General features: G+C 35.7%; 1 protein-coding gene across 2 annotated transcripts in view; it reads left to right on the top strand.

Annotated features, from left to right (window-relative positions):
* SEMA5A (semaphorin 5A) overlaps positions 1–25,592 on the top strand; it is a 311,498-nt gene that overhangs the window by 234,392 nt on the left and 51,514 nt on the right. For both annotated transcript variants that reach the window (XM_065752815.1, XM_065752816.1), the window contains exons 14-16: positions 1,639–1,820; positions 3,486–3,629; positions 10,556–10,703. In XM_065752815.1, coding sequence (XP_065608887.1) covers positions 1,639–1,820; positions 3,486–3,629; positions 10,556–10,703 — 474 coding nt within the window. The remainder of the gene's footprint in view (positions 1–1,638; positions 1,821–3,485; positions 3,630–10,555; positions 10,704–25,592) is intronic.

Raw genomic sequence — 25,592 nt, 5'->3', positions numbered from 1 at the left:
ATTTGCTCTACCAAATAGTGTTATTGTGTTCTTTGTACCTGTTCTGATTTCCGTGGAAAATAAGTAGGAAACATTACTTTTGGAAAGACCTACTTATGGATTGTTTGATATCTCTTAGAAAAATGAGATATGGGTTGGGAGAGCAGGTAGGTATCAGCAACTGTAGGTATCAGCAGAGGCTGCAGTTTGATGTCCTTTGCAGGACAAAAGAAAAACTGAAAGAAGAGCAACCTGCTATCAATATTTTCTTCAGAGGTCAAGCTTTCATCCAGGTTTAATGAATACTTTCCCTAACTTTTGGTGTTAATTATAATAACTGTAGACAACTGCAGGTTTAGTTTATAATTTTAAGTGAAACAGTAAGCATACTTCTTTAAAGTTTAGGAATAGAAAGCAGGAAAAACAACATTTTTGTATTTCTGAGATTGTGTTGGGGACATATCATTGCTGGTTTACAAACAGTATTAGAGCAGTAGTATAAGAGAGAATGAGCATACTTATCACTTATCAGTAAGTATGTATTGTATACTTGGTCTGAGCAAAGATCATTGAGTTATTTTTGTTAAACTGGTGTCAGCAGAATTTTGAAGTTATGAATAATGGTTACTTTTTTTTTGACTGAAAGCTAAAATATAGCAATTAAACATGGTAAGTCCATTAGCATTTAAGTGATAATGTTGCCATCATTTCTACTTATGATCACAAATTAGTAAAGGTTAGCACTTTACTAAAAGAATTAATGGTACAAAATCTAGATTTGTAAATGGAGATGAATTCTCCATTCCCTGGCCTAATTGTGTTTAAAAGTTACATTATACAATTTGAGCTAGCACATTTTCTTTCAGCTGGGTAATAAGGAGTTTTTAGTAAGATGCTATGGCTGCATGATGGAAATATTCCCTTTGAGTTAAAAACATTTTGACCCTTGCAATCGAAGGTGTTTAGAAGTGTCTTTTGTGGGAGCAAACTGGCTCTTCATGAAGAGTTAGGTGCCATGTATGCCTTCAAAAACTGTCTTTATGATAGATTAATATAATTGCTTCTAATGTTTAGAGAAAATCATATTTAAAAGTACATTTCACTTTTTTTTTTTTTAATGGTGCTATAAAACATATGCATTGCAAAACCTTTGTCAAATAGAGATACTCGTCTTGAGAATTTCTGGTTGATTCAGCTGTTTTTCTTACCCTAGGCTATTATCCTCTTCTGCCTCTTTCTTTTAATCCAGACTCAGATTTCCATAAGAATTCTTGCACATGCTGTTTTACAGTCAGTACCCTGGTTCCTAATCATGGGCAAATTTTAGGAAATAAGAAACGCTGTCAGCAGAGGATAGTTGAGAATGTAAAATACAGTGAATAACAGTAGGCAAGCAGAGTTGTGAAAGGGAACACTTAGTTGTAATTATTGTTTTTGCTATAATGTTGGCATCCAGTGGCCAAGATCAGTAGGAGGTGGTAGGAATCCTACAGCTGTAGAAATTACAAGGGAAGTGTACTGTCTGGAATCTATACATCTCCAGTAGAGACTCTTATTGTTGATGGCTGAAAGCTTTACCTCCACGTACTTCCGAATTAAGGGTTTGTACAAAGCAGCTGTCAGGCCTCAGGTTGGTTTTTCTGTTGTGTTTGTTCCTAGACAAGAAATCTGACAGTGGATGGACATTTTGGAACATGGTCGCAGTGGAAACCATGCAGCCACACTGACGGTGCCAGCGTTGGCTCCTGCCTTTGCAGGACCCGTGTGTGTGACAGTCCAGCTCCTCAGTGCGGAGGGTGGCTGTGTGAAGGACCAACCATGGAAATTGCCAACTGTTCCAGGTAAACAAAGCAATTTCAAGTTCTATCATTTATGTTTTTAAAAGCTTTTAATTTAAACAGAATTAAATGTACCCTTTCAAATCTCATCTGCAGTCCACTGATCTGTTCTGTGCTTGAAGCAGCCCATAGCAAAGGCCACAGCAAATGAAACATTAGGAAAGTCTCTCTCAAACACTGTGGCAGAGAGAATGAGCAAAATGGCAAGCAGTGATTTCAAATTCAGTGTACCGAATTATATTGTCCTCAGTTAATTTTAACGAAAGCTAAGAGAAAAACAGATCAATATTAGGTAATAGCTGAAGTATGATATTTTTCTCAGTTGTGTTCAGTTCTGTAAGTCATAAAACTTTTTTTTTTTTTTGGTAGTCAGAACTGTTTACTTTTTTCACTTTTTTTGGCTTCATGTCACCATTGTGTTCCTCCATCTGACTTGGAAAAGATGTTTCCATTATATCTCTTGGTAGTATCATGACATCTGGATCTGTTGCCAGCCTGTATGCCACTTCTTAGCCAATCTTTTGTCACAGTGATAGATAATTTCAAAGAGACTCGGAACACTGCATACTCTGAATTGCATTTAGGGTTCATCTTTAAAACATTTTGCATACTTTAGTTGCAAGATGAAAAATAAGCTGGTCCCTTCTGCTTATTTTCACTGATTCTTTCAGTTTCTTCTCTCTGCTTTTTTGTTTTGCGCATCATGGTAGTGAATAAAACTGATTACCCTTCCACACAAGATAAATGCAAGCTCTGTTTGTGGAAATAGTAAATTTTAGAGAAGTTATTAGAAGTAAAAATATAATATTTAACATCGGGAGAATGTTAGAAAAATGTGCTGTGGGATTCTGAACAATCAAAGTTTGTTGGGCTTAGAAAGGAATGGAGGACACAATTTGGAATTTGTTTCACATACTGACATTGGCAGTATTACACTAGTATTTGGATATCTTACTACTGTTAATAACATATTAATGTATTATTCGTAGTTTTCATAGAAACTCAGAGATTTTGTTATTTTACCACTTGAGTGAGACATTCTACTGACTGAGATCTTCTTGTCCATTTTAGAAATGATATCTGACTTTTTTCAAATGTTTGTGGGGTTTTTTTAATGTATTATCAACTTTTTAGCCCTTATAATAATAGATCAAGATCAATTTAAATTGATGATAATTGTGATAAATTGCTGAAGAAAGCTTGTGTCATATTTATTATTGGGTTTAGTTAGATTGGAAAAATATGCTATTAAAATTTATTTTCAGAACTTTTGTACAGAAGTTTTCAGATCAGGTTTACCCTGAATTAAGTGACTGAAAGCAACTAAATAGAATTTTGGTTGATGCTGTGTAGAGTCAGGAGTTGGACTTTTGATGGTCCCTGTGTGTCCCTTCAAGCCAGGATAGTCTATAGCTCTATTGTGTCTTTGGACTTCGTTTACTTCTTGTGTAATGTGGTCCTTGCAATGGTTGCTGATCACACAGCAAGGAATATGGAAGAATCAGAACACTTCATTTTAGCTCAGTATTCTTTAAGAAATGGAACACGATGCGATGTCAGTGATAAGCTACGGAAATATTAATGGGTCAGATTCTGCTGTCAGTCGCACCTAATCAGCCATTCGCTATGTATAACAGATGACAGAGCCTGAGCTTTTTATTCTACCAGAAATGGAGGCTGGACACCGTGGACTTCTTGGTCACCTTGTAGTACCACTTGTGGAATAGGCTTCCAAGTTCGTCAGCGTTCCTGCAGCAATCCAACCCCTCGGCATGGAGGACGTGTCTGTGTGGGACAGAATCGTGAGGAGAGGTGAGTCAACGTTTTTCTACCATCTGCTTTAATTTCTTCTGCTCAGCTGTAATCCATAGGACATTTTCTCCTTTACCTGCCTGGTGTTTCTTTTCCTCTTCTTTCATTCTCTTGAATTCCATGTGCCACACAGTAGCAATATTCCTATTAGGAGGGATGTGGGGCTGCAGTAGTTCTTTCATCTTTCACTTAGCAGCATCTTGTCTGAGGCTGCTGAGCTCCTAGTGCCAGAGAATTGTGCTGAAGCGATGTATTGCTGTCCCTTGAGACCCTGAAAATTGATTCTGCTGGAAAATTGATTGCAGTATGTTTAAATTGTAATTTGCCTGGGCTCAAGACCTGGAATTCAGAGCAAAATATAGTAAGGTTACAGCACTATGTTACTGATGCCACGAGTTCATGTTTTCTGTCTTAAATGAATTAAGCTTCTATATAACACGAAGTGAAGTTTCAAGGGCTTTGTCTCATATTCAATAAATACAATACATCTAGACTCAAATATCTTTTAGTAAGGTTTCAGGTATTGATTTTTTGTTGTTGTTGTTTTGTTTTGTTTTTTACTTGTTTACATGTATATTAACCCCTGAGCAGATCAAGTCAGCTTAAACATTGATTTCCCTATCTACTGCTTTTTCACCAGACCGAGCATTTTATAATAGCTCAGAATGTGAATTTCAGGCCTCTAGTTTCATTATACATGCCCTCCTCCAAAGTCTCTTAATTTGTAATCTATATGCTGGTAATTTTAACAGAAATTAAATATTATTTAAATCAAACTAGAATTCAGATAAGCTACAACTCTTAGATGTATTTATTATCATGTTTCCTGAGGCATTCCAAAAAGCATAGGTATCAGTTAGAAGTTGGAGTACTGCAGTCATCCATTCTAAGAGATGTACACAGATACATTGTCCCTCAGTATGCACATGCAACTTACTTCTGTGTTTCTATAAAATACCTTCTGATAACCAAAGAAGAAGGGATGGTTGTGTATCCTGTACTGCTGTCAGATCAAAATAAGATTCAGTAACCTTTACGGTGACAGGAGATTTAATTAAACACTCATTCTGGCATTTCCTCAGATGAAAAGATTCTAGTGAAGGGAAGTTGCCTCTCAAATTTATGTATTAACATGAGATCAGGGTCTTTCTAATTCTAAATGTAAAGGGCCAGTATTGTAGAACATGTGAATACTTGCTTTTTCAAAGCCATGAATATTTACCATTTCATCATAGGGGAGAGCATTTTGTTATTTTGGAAGTTGTTTTCTGAAAAAAGATTGCTGAACCTAAAAACTGTCCACCAAATGTAAAATTATGTCTGCTGTTACATAGATTTGTTCCAGCATGAATAATAGATTTTCTTGAACTGAGAGTTCAGTCCAGGGCAGGACACAATAAGACTGAGCATAGAAAACAAGAGTTTAGTTTGAATAGACTTTTTGGTGATGGACATGAATGTTAATAGACATTGTTTGTTTTAATTTTAGCATTGATTAAAAGTCTAGTATGGCGTTTCAGAGAAATACAGAAAGACATGATAAATACTTATCTGATTATAAAATAAATGTCCAGTGTTAGGACAATGGATACATTGAAAAAGCAGTTACAAAATGGGAAGTGATACTTAAAATGAATTAAATAATAACTCAGAAGGACTGAAATTTGGTGTGTAGTTGTTCTAAAGAAACAGAGATCTTACATTGCTCTGCTTTTGTAGCCTGCAATTTACTTGTCCTTTCCCTGTCATCTTGTTCAGCAGTAATCTGGAATGTACTACAGGGTGCCTTTTTCTACACAGTTCCTTTGTCACTGTTTCTTTTCTCCTTGAAACAACCCCCGCTCCCACCAGCCCTGCATTGCCATATCTACCCTCCTCTCATTTACTAGCTCACCCACAGCTAATTTTTCTGTCTTGACTCAGATTTTCTTTAGGCTATATATGATGCTTCAGTATGCTGATACTTCTATATATGTTTTATTTCAAGATTTGTTTTGTTAGAGTGTTCTGTCATATCATTTCTAAAGCAAATTTTCTGGAGGAAGAAAGTGCCATAGTGCTAATTTCTCGTGATTATGATCAATCGTGATTATGATCAGTATGCAATCGTCAAGCCAAGAACTTGGACCAATCTTTTCAAAGCAATAAAAAGCAGAGTCCTGGGAAACTTTTCAGCCAGGGCCCATCCTACCATCCACAGCAAGCCTGGAGATGGAGGCCAGTTTCTAGATGATGGGTGGTATCGTTATGCTGAGGCAGGTCTGAAATCTGTCTGGGAATCCAAACTACAGGCTGCATCTGTTGGTTACCAGGCAGGTCTGTAGCACCAAGGTCAGAAACCAGCCCACATGTTGAGATCTGAAGAAGGGAGCTCCATGGTGGGCCAGGCATCAAGCAAAGCACCCCTCCAGCAATGCTCAAGGTACTGTTGGAATAATACAACTCCTGGGCCTGTTAGGTGTAGAAAGAGGCCCCAGAAGAGATTGACCGGGGCCATTATGGCTTTTTGATGCCTCTGAAGTTCTAACAGTTTGTGGAGAGTTTTGAGCTGTTATGGAGTTATGGAGCACTAGAATTTATAATAGTCATAATTCACTGCTTCCCTCTAGTGCCTCTGCACTGCATGGACACTGAGCACTTGAGAACTGGACCTAAAACATTTAGGCAGACTGAGTAAATAGTCCATATTTAGTAGTTCATAAGAAATGTTTAGCTTGTTTTTTGCATCTAGGGTATACCAATCAGCAGCATCTCAGATTTTCTCAATGATAGTATATAAATAGCCTAACATTTTACTTTCTTAATGGCCCTAGCCCATGAGTAAAGTGAAAAAATGTGTAGACTTAGTAAAAATTAGTAGTAAATGATTAACAAATTGTGCTTTTGTCTTTATTAAAGCATATATTCATGTATCCCTCACACGTTTAAGAAGCTTAAATATGAAATTCACTTTTCACAGTTAACATTGTGCAACGTTTTGCAACTGCTTTTCAACAAACACAGTTCCCAGCAGAAACAGAATTCCATAAAAACTAAACACAAAAAAGGCAGTGCATTGTTGAGGTTAATTCTTCTACAGATGTGAATGAATATTCAGTTTGATAATATTTGTTCATGCTTTAAGGGGTAAATGTCTGACTAGGCTATGCTTGTTTAACCTCATGAAAGCTGAGATCCTACAATACCTAATATATCAGATAGATCTGTGCTTGCTGGTCTTTCCCTTGAAATCAGTGGGAATATTTACCAATTTTAAATTTTGCAAATAGGTTAAGTTTGTGTAAGCTGTGTTGCTTAAGGGTGGAGGAGTGGAAAACACTCAAAAGATAGCAGCAAATACTTGGATTACAAAGCCAATTCACCTTGTAGAAATAGGTCAGAAGTTCAGCTGGTGTGTGCTTGGATAGAATATGGAAAGGGATATAGAATTTTAACAGATTATTGATAGAATTTTAACACTGTATTTAAGTTCAAGATTGAAGATGTCCACATTAATTCACTAGGGCCTTAAAAATTTCTGCTTCTTGTTGTTGTTGTTTTCTCCTCTGTGTAGAATACTCATTAAGCTCTTGGAAAACTCAAGATTTTAGATTATAAACTCTGTAGTGTCCTTTCTTGACTTTGCCAGTAAGAGAAAATATTTTTCTTATCCTTTATGAGGAAGATGCACTAGGTACAGGCTCCTTAAGTCCTTTGGTTTCCCTCTTTTCTGTGCAGAAATGAGTGATATTAGAATGAGAATCCATTGCTTCCAGTGACTGTAGTCTTATTCCATTACAAAGGGAAAAAGAAAAAGGCAAAGCAAATCAGGATTAGAAAAATGGATTGGTTGTAGTTAAGGAGTAAACATCTGAAAATTCTGGAAATGTTCTTATGTACAAGATTAGAAGCAGTAGGTATTGTCACCTTTTACTTTGAACACAGTTGTCAGCAGGTAGTCAAATCTCTCAACTTTTTCCAGAAGGAGGAATGATTGAGAGTCAAGTGTTTCTTGATTGTAGGTCTGCGTATTTCTGTACAGCAGTACAAACAAGCTCGATCTTCTTTAGCAGAGCATATCAAACACAAGGGGCCTTGGGTTTTCCATTGCCTCCATGGTTGCCCTTCCTGCTGGGAAGTGTGTGCTCCCATGCTTCTCAGCTTCTCTGTTCACTCCTCCTCCACAGAATTCCCTGAGAGCATATGCCTCAGCCCCCACCACCTTCAGTGGCCTCCTGGGAGGGGATTTTTGTTGATTCAGCAATTTCCTTCCAGAAAGGCATGTGCATGTGTCATATGTCTGCCTTCAATTAAAGCATTCCCATCAATTTCAGCACAGTCTGTGCTCCCTGTTAAGTCAGCAGCTGCAAACTGGGAGTACTTACCATATAATAGTATTGCATATGGATGGGTGAACAATGATTATGATTAGTTTGTTTTCCTTAAATACATGTTAGTGTGATACTGTTCAAAATTAAGAATTATATGTCTAAATAGAATCTCTTTGTTGAATAAAAAACCATTTGTAATTATCCTATAGTTAACCTGTTTTAGTCAGTGATGCATGACAACACTGAAATAATTTGACTTTTTGTAGCATTGAAATAAATAATTGAAATAAATTCCAGTTGTACTAGAATTGTCTGGAGTAAAAACCATGAGTTACTCTAGGACCCTAGTGGTTCTGGATGTATCTAGACAGGGGATGCTCTTCTTTCCCCCAGTATGACAATTCCTTTATTAGGAAATTTAAACTTGGATTCACTCTAAGAGAAAATGGGAAGGTCACTGTATAAAACTCACATTTCTCTAGGCTGTTCTTCCTTCTGACCTCATTGCAGTTAGAGATGGGATTAGGGGAGAGGGCAGTGGTTTCACAGATCTTTTGTTGAATTACTATAAAATGTTAGCCCTGTGGGTCCTGAGAACAAAATTAAGAGGGGAAGAAAGAGCAAAAGGGAAAAAAAAAGGTTACTGAGTGACTTGAAATGCAGCCAAAAAGAAATATAATGAAGCTTGACTCAAAGCTCCTTGCTATGGGACAGCACTCAAAGATCAATTGCAGGGATGTCATCAGGTATGTTTTCAGAGGTTGGCTGGCTTGAAGAAAAATAAAAATAAAAATCAACCTTTACGCTGTGGTTTCATTGTTTATTTGTTTGTTTTTTCCTTTTCTGAAAAAAATATAAAATTAACAGTCAGTTCAGATTATGTTATTTTTTCCCCCTGAAGTTAAGTATTTACATGGGCATATTAGGGCTTTTTTCAGTTTCATTTTTAGTTTCAACTGGATGCTTAAGTAGTGTTGGTTAGCAGAATTGCCAGCATTTGAGGATCTTCCTGAGTCAGTTTTTAGACTTAATTTCAGTCTTCCACTTGACAGCAGGTGATACAGCACAATGGCATTACAGAAGCCACTGTGTAGTGTCAGAAATTTCATCTAAGTGAGATCTGTCACACCTGACTTCAAGTGCCCGCAGTGTGTTTATGCTGAACTTCCACTATGTTCTGTGGAAACCTAGTCAGTACGAGCAGTGGAGAACAGAGTAATATGTCTCACTCTAGTTAATATTCCTAAATTTGATCAAATGAATCATTCTAGCTCTGTACTTTGCATCAACATATTTTCCATTGACTGTATAAAAGCATAGATATTAATCTCCTGCACAACCTTTATAGTTAATGGAGAGAAATCAATATACTGAGTACTGTATTTCTGTGACCTTTGCATTACAGTGCCATAAATCATGTTTTTAAAATGATTACTACTTTTAAAATAATTACTACTTCATTTCTAGAGAGCTACATAGCATGTGTCTATTTTATGGTGAGATTAATTCCACCCTTAGTTTCAATTTTTGGGTGGCTGAATATCAGTAATTGTACATTTCATGGCAGACTTGCTTAATCCCGTTTGTGTATCCCAAATTAATTTAACACATCTCCATTAAAAACTAATTAAATTATGCAAAATATGTACTCATTTGAATAAATAAATGGTGATGTTGCACATATATTTCATTGGGTACACATTCTCAACAAATGATCACAGAGATGAACTTATGTACAAGAATATCACAAATATTCCCATAAACAAGTACATATGATATACATGTAGCTATTTGAGTTTTGGGGGAGGAATACCCAGTCACAGAAAATTCATCTGCATGTTTAGAAATACGTAGCATAATGTGAACTGTAAATTTCAAATAATGAACATACAGGGAGAAAAAGAGAAAAGATACTTCACACGCAAGCAAGATTGAAAAAACATTTACCCAAATTGTACACAGAAGCATTCTGAGATAGCAGATTCATAAACATTGAGGTTTTTGAGTTGTTTTTTTCTGGTATCCCCCTGAATCAGTTTGTAGTCTGCTGGAAAATCCTTCAAGGATTATAATAGCTAAAAACATCATTTAAAAGCTGAAGTAGTAACACTATCAAAACAGCACAGTTCTGTGTGCCTGGAATCAATGTTTCAGATTTTATTTTACCCATAAAAGCAGAGACACTATAGAAAAGAAAAGGAAGGTGAGCTCTCTGAAGAGGAGAGAGATGAGTCCTGATCAGTGCTTATCTAGTAAGATAAAATACTGTCTGCATAAATGCTTGCCTTTCATCTGTCTGACTCACTTCTCCTCCAGACAAAGAGCCACAATTGTTATTATTAATGTAGTTGCCAACATTGTTTATGTGCAATGGCATGGTTGTTTCACACAGACTGTATAAAGGCTCTGAATAAAGTAAACAAAAGCTTCAGCAAATGTTTAAACCCCATGCAGTGTGACTATTGTTAGCTCAATGTTTCATGAATAGAGAGGGAATCATTATATCAACTATTTGCTTGTAAAAACCTCTATCTGAATCATCAAATGAGCAACGTGGGGAAGGTGCTGTCTTGATAATGAACAGATCTTTTTCTCCTTGTTTGCTTCTTCTCACAGGTACTGCAATGAGCATTTGTTGTGCCCACCTCATGTTTTTTGGACAGGCTGGGGTCCGTGGGAACGCTGCACTGCTCAGTGTGGAGGAGGGATTCAGGCTCGACGGAGGACATGTGAAAATGGTCCCGACTGTCCTGGCTGCAGTGTGGTAAGTTATTCTCAGCTTGCTCTTCAGTAGATGTGTTTGCACCCATATGCTGTAGCTCTCACGTGAGTTACTAGAATGGATTTATCTCTGTGTTGCTCAAATGTGTTGAAATTCTTACAGTTTATCAGAGAAATATATATCATTGAGTTTTTATACAATATCATTTAGAATATGGGCTTCCTGAGGCAAGATTGGTGCAGATAAGGAATGTGTCCTTGGCACGTTTATAGCATTTTTTATTTTTATTGCCAGAGTACATAGGAACTCTTGCAATGAACTCAAGGCTCTGGTTTCTCAGGTCCTGTGCAGTAAAGAACGATAAGTTTAAAATCTAAAGAAGTACTAAGACAGGAAGTGAATACAGATTACATGAAACCACCAGCAAGTGCTGAAGTAAACCTGAGTAGTGACAGTGATCTTACCATGACAGTAGCCTAACAGCTGCCAAGTTTCAAAGCTACTGTAGGACAATTGTAAATGAATAGAAATACATTGTGGATGGCTTGTTCATGAAGACAAACATGGGAAAGATGTATAGGGTTTTCTTCTTATGTCTGAATAAGCATAGATATTACATTTCATGAAATGAATACATCAAAATGGAACGTTACCTTCTTAAAGGTGATGAGATGGTATGTAGCAGAGCAAGGGTGAGGGAAACCCAGCAGCAGTACACGGTGAGCAGGGTGACATGTTCACTGCAGTATAGTCGGAAAATAACCTTGGTGTGGATATTGCTGAATGGATAATACTGTCAAAGCTAAAGGAAAGGATTTTGTTGCTGGACCATTAGAAACTAAAGGAAAATCTTAGCACATGTAGGTGAGTATCAGTAGATGAACCTTGCAGTGCTATTTTGTATTGCATCTAAATTAAATTCCAGTGATGGATTGTCACTGAAGGGAATATCATGTAGAAAGCATAACTGGGGTGAAAATTTGAAGTGGGTGAAACTGCAGGAGATAGATACTACTGCTGAATGACAGAGGGTATTGTTAATCTCCCCAGTGACTGAAAATAAGCACGACCCAGAGGAAAGCTGGCAGTTCTGTTTTAGCCATGTAGTGTTTAATGGCCAGACCTAATGTTGCATGCTTAGAAATATGTAATGAGCTTTGTTCCAGAAAGCTAAATACGCAAAAGAAAAACTCTTTTTTTTCCATATATTAAACCAATTTTTACATGCTTTAATTTCAAAGAGTCAATTAATTCTGTGGTTTGTCATGGACTACTTGCTAGTCTGGCAGTAATTCAGTACAAAAGAATCATTTATTAGCTTTCTTAATTTAGAGATTTTTTGTGTGTATTTTCCCAGAGTTTATTCTCTCTTTAATATTCATTCTGGTGTTAAAATTGAATTTTCAGAAAATTGAAAACATTCAGCAGGTTTGTTCTTGTGTTTCAGCTGAACTATAAGAATTAACCAAATAATTTATAAACATTTTTCAAAAAAAATAGTTTCCCCCCTGATGTTACACACACAAAAAAATCAAACATATGGATTGGATCTTTTATTAAACTTTCAAAGGTTGGAGAACAAAGAAAAGTACACAGTTTTAAAGTTTTCTGTCTCAATCATTCCTGTTTATCCCATCTTAGTCCTCATGCAGGAAAGAATTATTTTGTTCTGTGAACAATTTTCTCATAGACTGTAATGAAAAATGTGTCACTGATTTTCTTCGGAAGCTGCATGAAGAAAATAGAAAATCTTCTTGTAAAAATGTTGTAACTATAAGTGCTTTGAGATTATTGTTACTAGGATTTATAATTTATGTATTTGGTGTGACAAAACAGTTACCAGTGCATCTGTGGATGTTTGGTTGTTCAGAAAAGCATTCGCTTCTACTTAGGTACCAATGGAAACCAACCTAAAGTAGAAACCTGTTATAAGCCCTGGTGTTCCTGTGAGAAAAGTACTCTACTTGTAAAGTCAGTCTTTTGTTTAAGGCTCGGTGAACTTGAACCTGGAAATAAACCTGTTTTGAGTTAAAGGTTTTGTAGCCATTGTGGGACTTTGTGGATAGGTGTATCTTGAGAACTACTTTATTACTTCTGTATTATTCCTAAGAGATTTTTTTTCATTAACGTAGGAAAAAGCAATCAGAAATACTTTTATGACTTCTTATAATTGTTGTATGAATCAAATATTCATATTAATAAAATTCTAATGAAGTAAGAGCAGTAAAATTAAAACCTATTGATTCATCAGTTTCTTTTACTTCAACCATTTTGTTTTGGTATTAGAGCGTGTCCTCTAAGAAAAATAAAATTACGGATATTTACCACAGTTAATAAAGAAATTATTTTTGCCCTGTTATTACCATTTTCCCATCTTTAATAGATGTAATAAAGGTACAAACTTATGTGGTAGAAAATATTTTCTGAGTTTCGTTTGTAAAATTTTTTTTTTTTTTTGCATCTCAGAGAACATGGATACCTAAATAATCTCAGTAAGACTTACAGTGAAAGTGGTAGTAGTATTGTACACTGCTTACTGGATATCAGATCTGGAGTAAAAGATGCTCTGAGCCAGGATTTCTCCAAGTGAATTAAAGGCATATCTGAAAATAGATCCAAGGACTTAAAATACCTAGTCCTCTTCATTTTCAATGATGAGATGATAGCTTTAATATAAAAGAAAGCGCTCCAGGTTTCTTGTTTACTCTTAGTAAGGATGAATTCTCAAATAGCACAAGTTGTCATTGATCTTCTGCAGCTGTATTGCTTAGAGCCTGCTGTCTTATAGTCAAGACTCATATTCATAAAAAGCAGGAAAGAAGCATGTAGAGACAGATGAGGGCATATCATTTAAGATGATTATAACAACATTAGACTTCATTTCATCTTGAAATGAAAAGAAACTGATGCATCAGAGGTATAGGGAGGACTGAATGCTGTCTTTGGACTCAACTACAATGATCCTTTGTTTTTAGAATAGTTTTTCAATGACAGGGTGGGAGTTAAAAAGAAATACTGTTTCCTTAAGAAAGAAAGCCTACAGCTTGTTTGCCAGCAGTATCAGGAGACCAGATTTTATGCTGTGGTAGTACATACATCTTGTTTCCCAATGTGAGACCAGTCTGTGCATCTGCAGTACAGACAAGCCTAATCTATTTAGCTGTTCTCATTTTGCTGCTTTTACCATATCCATGGCTACTGTCTGTGTCCACAGATTTCTACTACATAATTTTAACTCAGCATTTTCTCTCCTTTTTAGCTTTGTTGTAATAGCACAGCAGGTGGCTACTGCTTGTGTTTTGCTTTATGCATGTTTCTCATCAGCCCGTTCCTTGGCTTTATCTCTTATAGCAGAAATGAACCAAGATAATTGGGTATCTTTTGTTAGAACTTGATAGAGTTCCTTGCAGTTATTGCAAACTTAACATCTTATAAAATAATCATGAACCTTTTGATGCATACAAATAATTCAGAGATAGAAAAACATGATGGTATTTTAAAGATGCATCTCTCACAGAGGTTTACTTAGTACATGAAAATAGCTGACCAGGATCAAAAGCATTTACAATAAATATAGAAGACCATAAATTTTTATAGTATCAAAGAACAAGACCACAGAGAATCCTAAAGGTCAAAAAAATGAAGCTTGAAATAAAAATCTGGAGCCATAAAGATCCCATCAAGATTTTTATGTAAATCAAAGTTGGTACAAAATGGAAATTGTCTAATAAGAGAAAAGGCTGTCACGGCCCAATTTAAGAGCAGACAGAGTCAGGTAATAGAAAAATAAGGTAGATGACAAAACAAGTATTACTCTAATGTATTCAGGTGATATATGTGCTAGAGAAAGCACTATGGAATTCTGTGGACTGAGTTAATGTGACTCAGAGGACAAATCTCTTTAGATTTTACAGCACACTTGGGTAAATTGTACATTTGTTTCAGAACGAACTTCTTTTCCCCTGAGAAGCATAATCTGAGTTCAATTTGCCCCAGGTCAGTATTAAAAAATAACTTATTCTGAGAATTATTAGAATAAGAAATCTAATCTGAGGCTCAAATTGGGTGACATACTTTAGGTGTATTTGTCATTTCAGTTATGCTAACATATGGATTAATTTTATTGTTGTAATGGAAGTCTGGTAAAGAACATACGCTTTCCATATTTTTCCCGTTTTTCACAGATTTTTCTGTGAAATAAAAGAATGAGAGAATGTTGTTTATTTCTTATACGTAGTTGCTAGTGTTGTGTTAATATATTTTTTATTATTATTTTAATGTTCCAGAAGCGTACTGAGAACAAAACTTGGGGAACAAAAGTTCTCTGTATTCCAAAGTTTCAGTTATTGAAGAAGAAGAAAAAAATGTCTTGGAAAACAAATTTTAGAAATTTAGAAAATTTTTCTTTCATTAAGATTTAAAGGGATTTTGAAGATGGATGGTTTTCAGAAGTACTTTGTCCATCAGAAAAGTCCCACACTGCCTTTAAAATATTTTCTACATCCCAAAACTGACTTCAAATACCCAGTCTTGCAAAAACAAAAAAATATTTTCATTATGCTTTTTAATGTTTTTTTTAAGTTTCACTTTGACCTCTCAGACTTGAGACAAATAATCCATTATCTATTGGAAAAACAGAAAATACACACTCAGAAGCATGAAGCATAAAGGTTGTTCTTTTTCTATGGCATTTGACTATATCATGCTAATTTCTATTATGTTAACTTCAGTGAGTATTTACTGCTTCTTATGTGTTTTGAATGTTCAGTAAAGTTCAATTTACCTTCTGATTATGATAAGTGTGGTTGCAATTATAAGCAATGTCATGTAATTAAAAGGGGGAAAAACAAAACCCCAAAATAACAAAAAATAGGTTCAGAAAATACTGACACATTGAGTAGTGGTAGTTGTTGTGGAGCCCAGCTTTGTCAGTTAAGAGTTATCAGCCTTGCATATTAAAAGGTAAACTGATGAAAAGTTTTGTGTATACAAGGACTACTCTGAAAGTAATGCTTCCTGTTTCATGATGTTGACCCAGGAAGTTAGAAGCAATTGTTGGTATGGCAGTAGAGGTTGAATATTCCCACAAATATTCCATTACATTCTGTTGCCGTGTGACCAGAGGGACTGACAAAATGACGTTTTTGCATGAAAGTGTGGATGAAGCAAAGGTGTGACATTGAATTCCTCAATGTGGAAAAAATTGCACCCATTGACATTCACCAGCACTTGTTGAATATTTCTGGAGATCAATGTGAGCACAGTGAGACAGTGTATGGTGTGTTTCAGCAGTGGTGACGGAAACTGCTGGTCATCTCTGTTGGTGCTGATTTTTATGAGCACAGGCTCTTGTTTGTGGCTGGAAAAAATGTATAACAAATGGTGGTGGCTATTGAAAAACAATTTTCTTATAGGTGAGAATTTGCTCTATCAAATAGTATCGTTGTGTTTTTCTTTTATCTGTTGTAGTTTCCACGGAAATAAATAGGTTTCATTAGTTTCAGAGCAACCTATGTGTATGTAAATGTGGGGCATTCAAGGCAGTTAACTACAATTCCAACAATCACTTTGCTGTTTATTTGCTTTATTTAACTTTGATGAGGCTAAAATGCACATTGTTTACTTTCTTGCTTAAAGTAAAGCAGCACAAAGTATCTCTTTTTTGAGAAGCCTGTAACTTTAAAAGTTATTTAAAGCTGAAAAATAAATCTCTGAAAAACTGTCAAAACTCCACTTAATTCAGTATGAAATCGGTGCATCCAATTCGGTACAACCTATGATGATTGGCAGTGACTGTAGTTCTCTCCTCTATAACATTCTCACTCACATATGATATTTTCTTTTATGGAACAATTCTAATTGATTTCAAATTTCTTTTCAAACCAAGTGAGATGTGTTGTCCTGTATGAGTGTTCTCACACTGAACAGCTTTGCCCTTGAAGAGATGAGTGTCTGTGATATAGATGATATGTGTTGGAGCCAGAAGGCCAAGTCTAATTTAAAGTACCATAAGAAACAAATTACACTGTAACTGTGCATAAGCTTTCCCAAGTGTTTGGATGTACGCAATGGTCTGCACATTCCTCAAGGTCAGGTAATAGCCAAATGTTTTATCCATGTGGATACTCTTATTGATCAGTGAAAGGAGACTTCATTTAGTATGTCCAGAATTTCCTATGATGTTTCCTAAAAGCCTGTGTCCTGTGATAATTTTTGCTATCTTTTATAGTTTTCAGCAGCTTCCGTGCTGAAGATATAGTCTTTGTTATTGTAACTCAGATGAATACATTGCACCTGGCCATTAGAGGCTTTGTTTGAATTGTGATCATTATTGTGTCTGATAACCACACAAGGAAAAAGTGTTTGAAAACTCCTTCAATCTCTGCCCAACTCTCCAAATGCTCAGCATTTCAAGATGTAAACTTCTGTTTCCCTTTAACTAGGCTCATTTGTGAATATAAATGGGAAAGAAAAATGCAGTTATTAAGGAATAAGGGACGTGAGGTGCTGAAGTTTTGTGCTGCATTAATGACAGAATGAATTAATGAGTAATTCTGAACCTGAAGGATAATTTCTGGTGACTCATGCTTCATCCAGCTTGAGATTTTTCATTACTATGCAGCTACAAACATTCAGTTATCTCTGGGAAGTGTCCCATAACTCTGTCATTACAGGCTAAAACTCAAAACAAGAAGTAGATGACATGGTTTTAGCTTAGTCTCATCAAGTAATAAGGCTTACAAGATCATATTGTTCAGTGAGAATTCATCTATCCATAAGTAATGAAATGTTTGATTTGGAGGGCAATCATATGTTAACAATATGAAATTTCAACAAGTTGCATGAAAAATGTTAATTATAGGACAAAAACTCACATTCATTCCCAACTTCAGAGGCAGGGCTGCCACTGAGTCCCATATCTGTTCCAGGTTACATCATGTAATAATGTGCGTACATGTTAGCCATTCCCTAGCCACTGCATGCATCTTAATTTTAGACATAGTACCACCAAGTTCTACTGGGAGGAGATATGGTGAGGAGAAATGAGATGGTTAAGGAAAAAATTCCAAGTCTTGAGAAGTAAACTTGCAGGAAATCAAGTGTCATTAATTTCAGTGTTGATGGAACTACTTACTAAACTTGTATACTGTAGTTTTCTTTGATACACAAAAGGTATTTCCATAAAGTTAAAATTGACATCGCAGAGAGAATTGTAAAAATAATTATATAAAGAGATTTCAACAGACTTGGGGAAAGGAGAAGATATGTGGCAACTGAAAAGAATTTTGAGGAAATTTAAGACCAAAAAGGAATAGGTGTGACTGTATTTCTACCAATATCTGCAAGGAGAAGGTATCTTCCTATCCACCATCTAGCAGTCATGGGAGCAGTACACATGAGGTAGCAATCTAGTAACACATTTGGTATTTTCTGTGCTATGTCGGGGTGTTATTCCCCACTAAGGGTCCTTTCTTCAGTTGCAAGCAGTGTCAAGTGCCAAAAAGACAGTAAATGGTGTGATAAAAACTATGCACAGTGTGGTCATGCAGAATAACCCTTCATGACCCCTAGAAGCACCTGGATAAAATTCAAAATATTGCTATCAGTCATAGTAATTACCACGCTATAAAAACGCAGCAATTTATATGTAGTAAATGTAATCCAGTATAGATTTCTATGTTGTGTTATTTGTCTTTGGTGAAAAAGGATGAACACAATAATCCCCATTCTGGAATGTTGGAAAGATTAGAGCTGTATTTAGTATGTTTGTTTGTTTTTAAATTGCTATTTGTTTGCTTGTTTAAGAAAGAAAAAGGTATCAATCCCCAGAGAAAAATGTATCTAAATTCAGGAAAAAGAAAATGTTAATACAGGTGGAGAGAGGCTGTTTCACTTGATCTATGATTTTTAAATTGCCAAATAACTTCTGAGTATAAAAGTATTAAGATATAGAATGTAAAGTGGAGATAAGTTCATGAAGACATTACTAAAGTAGAGCACTTCATATTTTCGTAATATTTTCCCCCAAGAAGATAACTGCTGTGTTGTGTTTTTTTGTTGTTGTTGTTTTGTTTTGTTTTTACAATCAGTATGCAGCAGCTACAGTGTATGTAGTTTTAGATTTGTTGTATGATAAAGATGATCACTGAAGTTGTATACTTCTAGCAAGAAGGTGTAGAAGCTAAAAGGTGTATCCAGCTGGACATAGTAAGGGGTTGTCAGGGCAGAAGAAGTGTCAGATTAATGAGAGATTACAGTAAGTCTCCTGAAGGAACAAACTTGGGACAGATTTTAATGATTTTTTTTTTCTTAGTAATATTGGCAGACAAAAGTGGATTACATTTGCTGGCATCCTGAAGTTGGAAGGCGTCATCTGCACAAAGGTTGATTTGCATGTTACACAGGAGTCACTAGAAATCTCTGAAGGCTTAAGTAGGGGTAGTGAGATGAGTTGTATCAGCATTCTGAATTCATGGAGTCTCAAAAGACACTTGCTCTCATTTTGGAAGATAGTGAAGAACAGGACAGGTGGATAACCCTGGTGCACAAGATGTTCATAATAAAGTCTGAAAGGTTATGTGGCTATGAAAAATACAGTTTTGATTTCAGCATTTAGGAAGCTTTAGCAAGGTATTTCCAATGAACAAAAAAAAAGGTAGTCTAGAGATTCCCATATGGGAATGTCTTCCCAATGGAAGACTGTAACTGTCCAGACTGAAGCAAGTTGAGATCAGATTGCAAGTCATGCTGTTTTCTCCATCACTGCTGTCAACTTGTCTTCAAAGTGAAGCTTATTTTGAAGCTGAATGCATCTGACTCATTTGGATCAAAGACTGAAGTGACTGGATCATGTTATGATTTCAACTACAGATTTTAGAGGTCTCCTCTATCACAAAGCTGTCATTGTAAACTTGCAAAAACCTTCATTTTACTCCAGGTAGCTCAGCAACAACCTTACGTCATTGCACAATTGCAATCAAAACGGGAAGAAGAGTACATGACACGTCAATTTGAAATGATATTGAGGGTTCAATAGGGCTGTTATATAAATCTGTTCTATAGACACACTTAATTTTCTCAAAGGAAAGTGGTAGAAGTGAGCTTGCAAATGTTTACAGAGAAAGCCAAAGGCTGTGATTCTGATAAATCAGAATGTACAGGGTTCTGATGTATGAAGTGCTAATATGTAAAGTAAAGGCAAATCTGGAGAGGAAATGCTGAGATTTCTATACTGTAATATGATGATATTTTAAGGAAACATGAAGCCAGTTATGGCATTAATTTCCACTCAGGGCATTCCTACATGCTGCAACTTGTTGCAAGTAATTTTTGAGGCTTAAATATTCAGAACTGAAAAACTCTGAGCAACCTTGCACAAAGAGTGTAATATCAGGATGAATTAGACTTATAATAGGTTAAAAAAAATAGGTAGCATATTAAATCACAGTTTAAAATTGAAAATCTTTTTCTGCTTGTGAAGCGTGCAACTGAGATTCGCTTTGAGCATTACACTTCTGTGCTGTCCTTTGACGATAGAAACAACGTCTGATCAAGAGTGGCATTTCCAATGTTGGTCTTTTTAAGTGAGTATTGAGACAGCTTATAAAAAAAAACGTTCCTCTGATTTATTTTGCTTCTTTTAACCTTAGCCTCCTGCAGTTAAAATGCTACAGTGTGAACTTAGTTCATATACCAAAAAGTGCATTCATGTATTGACCCAGTGGTTGGTTAATGCAATGCAGTGTTTTATTTCAGAGTTCTTCACTTTGACCTTAATAAATTAAGGGATGAGTGAAGCCTGAATAAGTAAGATGTGTTGATAACATCCTAGTTACTATGCTGCAACAACTGTTGAAGGTGCAAGATTGATTTGTTAGCTGAGATAATTGACAGCAGTCCTTATCCATCAGAGTGTAATTAATTGGATCTCTAACTAAATTAATCACATTTCTATGCCAGCTTTTGTTTTACTTACTATCAGAACATTGTAATAATTTTTAATTTTTTTAATTATTAGGATGTGGTAGAATTTTTCTTTTCAGTGATAATAGTGCCAGGCAGATCTATTCTATCCCAGATCACATCAGATTGAGGCATCTTATTTTATAATGTTGGGAATATTTACTGATGGAGTTAACAAAAGTACCTGTATTTGTTTTCCTGGTCTTATTCCCTGTCCCTTCCGTGTTCAATTGTTGGCTCGGAAGGTTTCTGAGCTAATACTATAGAAAGCAAATGCAAGGTATTAAGTTATTCAGAGCCTCTGATATTCATCCTGAACAAACATACTCACTAATCTAAGAGAAATGCACAAATATTTGCTGTGCTTCTTCATAAACTTCCTTGGTATCTTCAGAATGTTGTGACTGAGTCTACTGTACCATACTGAAACAATATATTTAGGCCCAAATACCCCAATAGATGGGATTGTATCCTTTATGTGTGAAAATCTAAGTTCTGCTTCTACAAGTATCTATAGTTTGTCCATAAAGCTTACTGAGCAGGATATAGTTTCACAATCTCAGAAGGAGATTGTGATACGAGTAGTACCCATAGTGGTACTGCAGGCAGCATCACATAGCATATATTTTTATACCTGAGTAGAGCAGCAGAAAGTAAATTGATTAATCCTGCAGATTCAAGGGCAGAATTTTTTTCAAAAGATAATACTTACTACATCATTTGAAACATCTGGAAGGTGGAAGACATGAAAACAGCTCTTTCAGTTTACAGTACAAAAATCTTTAACTTTGTTACTCACAGTGATTTCTAATGTGAGAGAACAGAGAAGTGTTAATAACCCTGTGAAGATGAAGAAGTTGATTTGTCTTTCCTTTGAAACTGGTGAAATCCCTGTGCAGCTTGGTAGTGGTCCAGAAGGTCAGCCGCAAAATGCAATTCTTGTTTGGCTTTTTTTTTTTTCTTTTGAGAAAAGAATATAACTTTATTTTTCAGACTAGAACTTTATTTTTCAACTATCAGATTCAAAGCAAGGACTGATTCACTTTCATCTCTGTGGTTTGATTTGTCAGGAATCTTTAAAGATCATGTAGTACAACCCCTCCTTGCCATATTCATCACAAGACTCTTCTGTGTGATTGCTCTTTTTCTTACAAATAACCTAACTTTTTTTACATGAAGATCGTTTTGTGAAAGCAGTGGCAGATTCTTACATTCTTTTTTAAAGACCATTTGTATGTTAGTGCATGTGAGAACTTTGTATAATGCTCAGATCTGCAACATGGGAGATCTGATGCGTAGTTCTTTCTTATGTTGCTCTTGTAATGTAATAATAGTGTGGATATACCTCTTGATAGGAAATCTTTCATTTCCCATAGCTGACCTTATTCAGATCCCATGGGAGGCAATACAAACTATATAAAAAAAAAACATCTGAGTTGGTCATTAGACCCCACATCTGCTCTTGGCTTTGCCTGACTCAGCAATGTCTTTTCACTGCCTTGAATGACAGGCCAGCTGAAACCCAGAGAGTGTATCTGGTTATTGTTACTCTGTGTAGAAAACATATAATCCTTCTTTAATCTGAAATGAAATGTATTCGCTCTGCTTGAAGTATGAAAGACGTTCAGTGTGAAATTTCTAGTTTTCATAATATTGCTTACAAAACTAGAAATCTAGCATATTCATTCATGTAGGAGCACATAATACTCTGCACAAAATCACTAAGCTTTGTATTAAAAACAATTAATTTGTGTCCTATCCCTTCTTGAAAATCTGGTTCAGAATCCCTATTCATATATTGAAGCACTTATGTGAGATGGGTTGGCAGAATGAATATTTTGTTTAAAAGGCTATATAGTACTTAGGAAAATAATTAATATCAGTGCATATAATCTACTTCTGCAGTGTGCAGCTGAGAGTAATATTAGACATACAGTGAAATCTAGCATTAACAATTTGCAGTAGACTATAAGAATGATGGAAGACATAGATTGCAAGGAAAAAAAAACAAGTGATGGATTACAGGAATTGATCCATCAAAAACCTGGCTGTAGGTCAAATAAACATAATTTTGAGAAAAGGTGAAAAATTGAGTCTTTTAATAATCATTAGTCGGGGAAATGTTGCACCTCTTTCATTTTCCAGAAAGACTGGCATTTTATTTGCCACTTTGTTTTAATAAAATTCAGTATAGCTGAAGTAATATAATGATATGAGATGCCTTGAACGTAAAATCATTTCTGTCTTCCATGTTAGTCCAAAGATGTCAAGAAAAGAATAAATCATGTCACTTTAAGTTCTATAGGAAGAATAGTTGGTACAAGGAGAATTTCCTGTGCTGTGAGAAGCAAGTGGGACAAAATGTGGAGAAGAAAGGAAAATTTAAATCATGAAAGTTCAAGACTTAAAAAAGTATGTCTTTGCCATAGCCATAGAAGGGCTTTGCAAAAAAAAAGTAGTCAGATGAATAGAGATAAAAATGAATTGTCAGTCTTTTGTATTTGATGACATAGACACCTTTCACTGTTTGCAGGAAAGTTCTTGACATATTCAGTTTTTAGAGCTGCACTCTGCCTACAGTACCAACTTGATACAGCATATGCACTTTCTTAATTAGTTACTTCTTTTCCCCTGCAATATGCCCTGGAGAAAGCCTCTGGGATGTTTTCCTGAAAGTAGATGGCATTTTAGGTACTAAAGTGCTTCCAGTTGAACGTGATTAACTACAGAGATCCCAGTACAGACCATATTGGACACCTTCTATGGGGAAAACTGACCATGTATTCCTCTCTTCCATTTCCTATCTTTTAATGTGTTTCTTATCCATGAAAGGATAACAACATTGGATTTAAGGAAGCAGTATTTTACAGTAAGGGTGGTGATACACTGGAACAGGTTGCCCAGAGATACGATGGGTAGGGTTCTGAGCACCCTTAATCTAGCTCTAGGTGTCCCTGTTCATTGCAGGGTAGTTGGACTAGATGACCTTGAAGGGTCCTTTCCAAATCAACAGTTCTTTTCTGTATTTATCTTGTGTCCACTAATTTCATGGTTTATTATAATTTCCCATAATTTGCCAAATTAAGTGTTGTACTTGTTTTTTTACTGTTTTGACGTTTCTGCTGTCTTTTATAAATGATGTCACATTAACCACTTTTCAGGCCTCAGCTGAGAAGGGACTTTTAAGCAAAAGACTTTGTGCCACTAGTTTAGTTGTTACTCTTTCCTTAATTATATTTTTCAGTGATGTTTTTTGTTCTTTTTTTGTTGTGTGTGTGTTGATTACGTAACATCTTTGGCACAGAAAAGTTATGAATACTCTTTACTGTGATCTTGCCATTTCTAAGTACCCATTGTATGCTTTCATAATATATAGAGCCTATAGATTCTTTAGCAATCTTTCTGTCCATAATGTGTTTTAAATAGGATTGAATTTTGCTTTTTATGATTTTTCAAGTTCCTCCTTAAATTCTTTTCTGGCCTCTGTCATTGTGTTTTTACATACAATATGCAGATTTCAATACTCTTTGTATTCATTTTTCATTTGTCCACAAATGAAGCTTTTTGAAGAGTGACTTTATGCTTTTAGTAATCTTTTCCCCCCTGCTATTTAGCTCTGCTGGTTTCTTTATGTGCTTTCTCAGATTTCTTGATAGGCAGCAAACGTTTGCTATCTGCTTTAGTGCAGTGCCTGTGTTGCCCCTGTAGCACTAGTTCATGCCCTTGGTTCAGGTTCCTCATCAGCAGGTGTACTGAACTCAGAGCTATCGTCTTTGTTCTTCCATACTCCAGAGAAAAATTCAGGAAGTAGTCCCTTCGTACTTTTCTCTTGAGTAGAGTCACTTCTCAAGAGAGCACAAAGCAGCAAAGATAAAATCTTTCTTTTCTTTTGTTTCTCTGGAAGGAACTAGTTGTCCAAAACAGTGTTGTTTCTTTTTTTTTTTTTCACAGAATCTGTATTTTTTAACCTTGGGTACCTGAAGCAGGAACCTAATCTGTGTAGTCAAAGAAAGTGTGTTCCTGTGAGGGGATATTTTGGAACCTCTGAACTGGGCAATAATTTTTATTAATCTTCAAAAGAAAACAAGAAAATGAAAAACTCCCCCCACACTTCTGGCGTGATAAGGTTATCCTGGCTAAAAAAGGTCAAGCATCAAGGACTCAGAGACAGTAGTCTTTGAAAGCAGTGAAACAAATAAACAAATGCTACAACACTTTGTGACTTCCATATGGAATAAAATATCATTCTGAAGAAGGACAGAAATTAAATGGCTTGTCTCTTCTAAAACAGGACCTAATCCAAAGGGCAACTTAGTTTTCCTTTGATTTCAGGGGTGTCTAGTCTCTGACTTTGTATTTCTGATTGCTCCTTAATAAAGATAAGGACTTGCTCATAAATGGAATCCTAGATGTCAAAGAAGTAGTTAACATCATCATCAGATAACTTTTTTATTATTTGGATTTTAGGAGCTTTTGTTTGTTGGCTGGCATTTTTTTCTCTCTACACAGCTTAATGAGTATATCCAAGACATTTCTTTTTTAATCCAGCTTCACACTGTAGAATTTTCACTTACAAAGATCCAGTTAGATAGATGTCCCGTGAAGTTTTCAAGTTGCCATATTCTTTTAGTTAAACATCATTAAAGGCTGTGGGAGTACGAAGAATCCCTGATGAATTCACTTTCCAGCTCTGTAAATGCACAAAATCAAGTACTTACTCACTGGAATAAGGAACGTGATTAAAAAAATAAAAAGCTCCAAACCCCACAGCTGGAGCACAGATGCCAACAAACATAACTTTGATGCTTCACAGATGATTTTGAATACAAAGCTGTTCCAATTGATTCCTTCCCTACATTTTCCTTGGAAAGAATTTAAGTGCTCTGTGGTTTGTTTGTTGTTGTTTTTTAAGTGGTGAAGGGATTATACAAGTTCATAAAAGCATTTTGTTTTTCATAAATGAATGCA

Source organism: Cyrtonyx montezumae, unplaced genomic scaffold (assembly GCF_038088225.1).
Source record: "Cyrtonyx montezumae isolate F1298 unplaced genomic scaffold, pur_monq_1.0 scaffold_8, whole genome shotgun sequence".
Classification (NCBI taxonomy): domain Eukaryota; kingdom Metazoa; phylum Chordata; class Aves; order Galliformes; family Odontophoridae; genus Cyrtonyx; species Cyrtonyx montezumae.
Note: the sequence above shows the minus strand (reverse complement) of the source record. Positions and strands in the feature narration are given on the sequence as shown.